Source organism: Sinocyclocheilus rhinocerous, unplaced genomic scaffold (assembly GCF_001515625.1).
Source record: "Sinocyclocheilus rhinocerous isolate Xijiao unplaced genomic scaffold, SAMN03320098_v1.1 scaffold2870, whole genome shotgun sequence".
Taxonomy (NCBI): Eukaryota; Metazoa; Chordata; class Actinopteri; order Cypriniformes; family Cyprinidae; genus Sinocyclocheilus; species Sinocyclocheilus rhinocerous.
This window is the reverse complement of record NW_015627340.1, coordinates 12861-15233: the sequence shown is the minus strand read 5'-3', so window position 1 is coordinate 15233 and position 2373 is coordinate 12861. Positions and strand designations below refer to the sequence as shown.

Below are 2373 nucleotides of genomic sequence, written 5' to 3'. Positions count from 1 at the left end.
GTTGCATGAATGTACCAAAGCAATCGCAACTTGTTCAAAAGAATGAGAAACTGCTTTTATGATGTGTACAAATGACTAGATGATGTGGAGGTTGAACAAGTAGTTTTGAGAATTTCATTTCTGATTTGAGAAATGCACCAAAGCGACTGAGAAAAACTGTAAAACCAGAGTGAGAGAGAGGGTATTCTCTAGCCGTTGAGTTGTTGTTGCTCTAGCACTTGTTATTGCTTTGCATTATGGAAACTTAATGAGTGCACTCGATAACGTCCACCACTATAAATGGCTGTGCCCTCAAATAGTGTCCTATAGGGGACGATTTCAGACACATCCTTGCTGCAAAAGTTTCCACATGGGCTACACTCTCAAGAAAAAAAAGGCCGTTTGTGCTTCTCTCTCTCTCTCTCTCTCTCTCTGTGTGTGTGTGTGTAGCGTGATGTGTATTTAGGCTACTAGATGCCTTATCAACAAAAAATGTGCCTTTGGATCTTTGGAAGAAATCACTGAACATTTAATCATAGCAAAAGTTGCCATTTAAATTTCTTGCTCAAGTTAATTTTTCGTCTCATTTTTTAATCTCCAATTTGTTATTTGGCAATTTATACAGTGTACAGTATTAATAAAACAAGACCACATATTTGTACTAAATGTATGAAATTAATGTGGTGAAAATTTAATTAAATTAGCTGGCTTTATTAATTAACTGTTTATTTCTTAATTTTTTCCGGTGTTGATACAGATATAGTGCCAGTGTCTGTGACAGAGGGAGATTCAGTCACTCTACACACTGATACTGAAAAAATCCAACAAGAAGAGATTAGTTGGTATTTTAATGATATTCGCATTGCTGAAATCAGTGGAGATCTCAATAAGACCTGTCCAGATGTTCAGTGTTATAATGGCACTGAGAGATTCAGAGACAGACTGAAGCTGGATCATCAGACTGGATCTCTGATCATCACAAACACCAGAACCACAGACTCTGGACTTTATAAACTACAGATCAACAGCAGCAGCGACAGTCTTCTTCAGCTCTTCAGTGTTTCTGTCTATTGTGAGTCAGTATGTTCCTTATTTGATCCACAGTTCTTTCATGTCGTGTAGTTTGTATGTTGGTTTCAGCAAAAGATCCTCCAGCAGCTGTTGGTTTGTGTTCCAGATGTTCCTGAACGAGAGAAAATGAAGAGAAAGTCAGTGAAGGAGGGAGAATCTGTCACTTTAGATCCTGGTGTAGTAAAAACCACAAATTATTTGATGAAATGGCTTTTTAATGACGTTCACATCGCTGAAATCAAAGAAGATCTCAGTTTTATCTGTACAGATGTTCAGTGTTTATATGCTGACGAGAGATTCAGAGACAGACTGAAGCTGGATCATCAGACTGGATCTCTGACCATCACAAACACCAGAACCACAGACTCTGGACTTTATTATCTGCTGATAATCAGCAGCAGATTCAGCATCATAAGGAGCTTTATTGTTGATGTCACTGGTGAGTGTTATTTAGTGATGAAACTCACAAAATATATTCATCTTTGATCTCGTAGTTGTCTGATCCACTATGTGAAGTGAGAACTGTATGTCTTGCACTTATTTCACTACTCTCAATCTTTATGATCTGTAGAAAAGGACATTTTCACAGCATTCTCCTATTTTATAATTTTGTTTGGCTTATAATTATGTTCATTTCTTCAGGTTATGTTGATGCAGTGAGTGTGTCAGTGATGCGAGGAGATTCAGTCTCTCTACACACTGATGTTGAAAAAAACCAACAAGAGGAGATTAGATGGTATTTTAATGACATTCACATTGCTGAAATCAGTGGAGATCCCAATAAGACCTGCACAGATGTTCAGTGTGAAGATGCTGGTGACAGATTCAGAGACAGACTGAAGCTGGATCATGAGACTGGATCTCTGATCATCACAAACACCAGAACCACAGACTCTGGACTCTATAAACTACAGATCAACAGCAGCAGCGACAGTCTTCTTCAGCTCTTCAGTGTTTCTGTCTATTGTGAGTCATTATGTTCCTTATCTGATTCACAGTTCTTTCATGTCGTGTAGTTTGTTTGTTGGTTTCAGCAAAAGATCCTCCAGCAGCTGTTGGTTTGTGTTCCAGATGTTCCTGAACGAGAGAAAATGAAGAGAAAGTCAGTGAAGGAGGGAGAATCTGTCACTTTAGATCCTGGTGTAGTAAAAACCACAAATTATTTGATGAAATGGCTTTTTAATGACGTTCACATCGCTGAAATCAAAGAAGATCTCAGTTTTATCTGTACAGATGTTCAGTGTTTATATGCTGACGAGAGATTCAGAGACAGACTGAAGCTGGATCATCAGACTGGATCTCTGACCATCACAAACACCAGAA

General features: G+C 38.3%; 1 protein-coding gene across 1 annotated transcript in view; it reads left to right on the top strand.

The window, feature by feature from the left end:
* Positions 1–1386: 1386 nt before the first annotated feature.
* Positions 1387–2373, top strand: part of LOC107727122 (uncharacterized) — a 2147-nt gene continuing 1160 nt past the window's right edge. Inside the window, exons 1-3 of the mRNA XM_016536903.1 lie at positions 1387–1489; positions 1693–2016; positions 2122–2370. Of these exons, the coding sequence (XP_016392389.1) occupies positions 1722–2016; positions 2122–2370 (544 nt within the window). The 5' untranslated portion in view covers positions 1387–1489; positions 1693–1721. The remainder of the gene's footprint in view (positions 1490–1692; positions 2017–2121; positions 2371–2373) is intronic.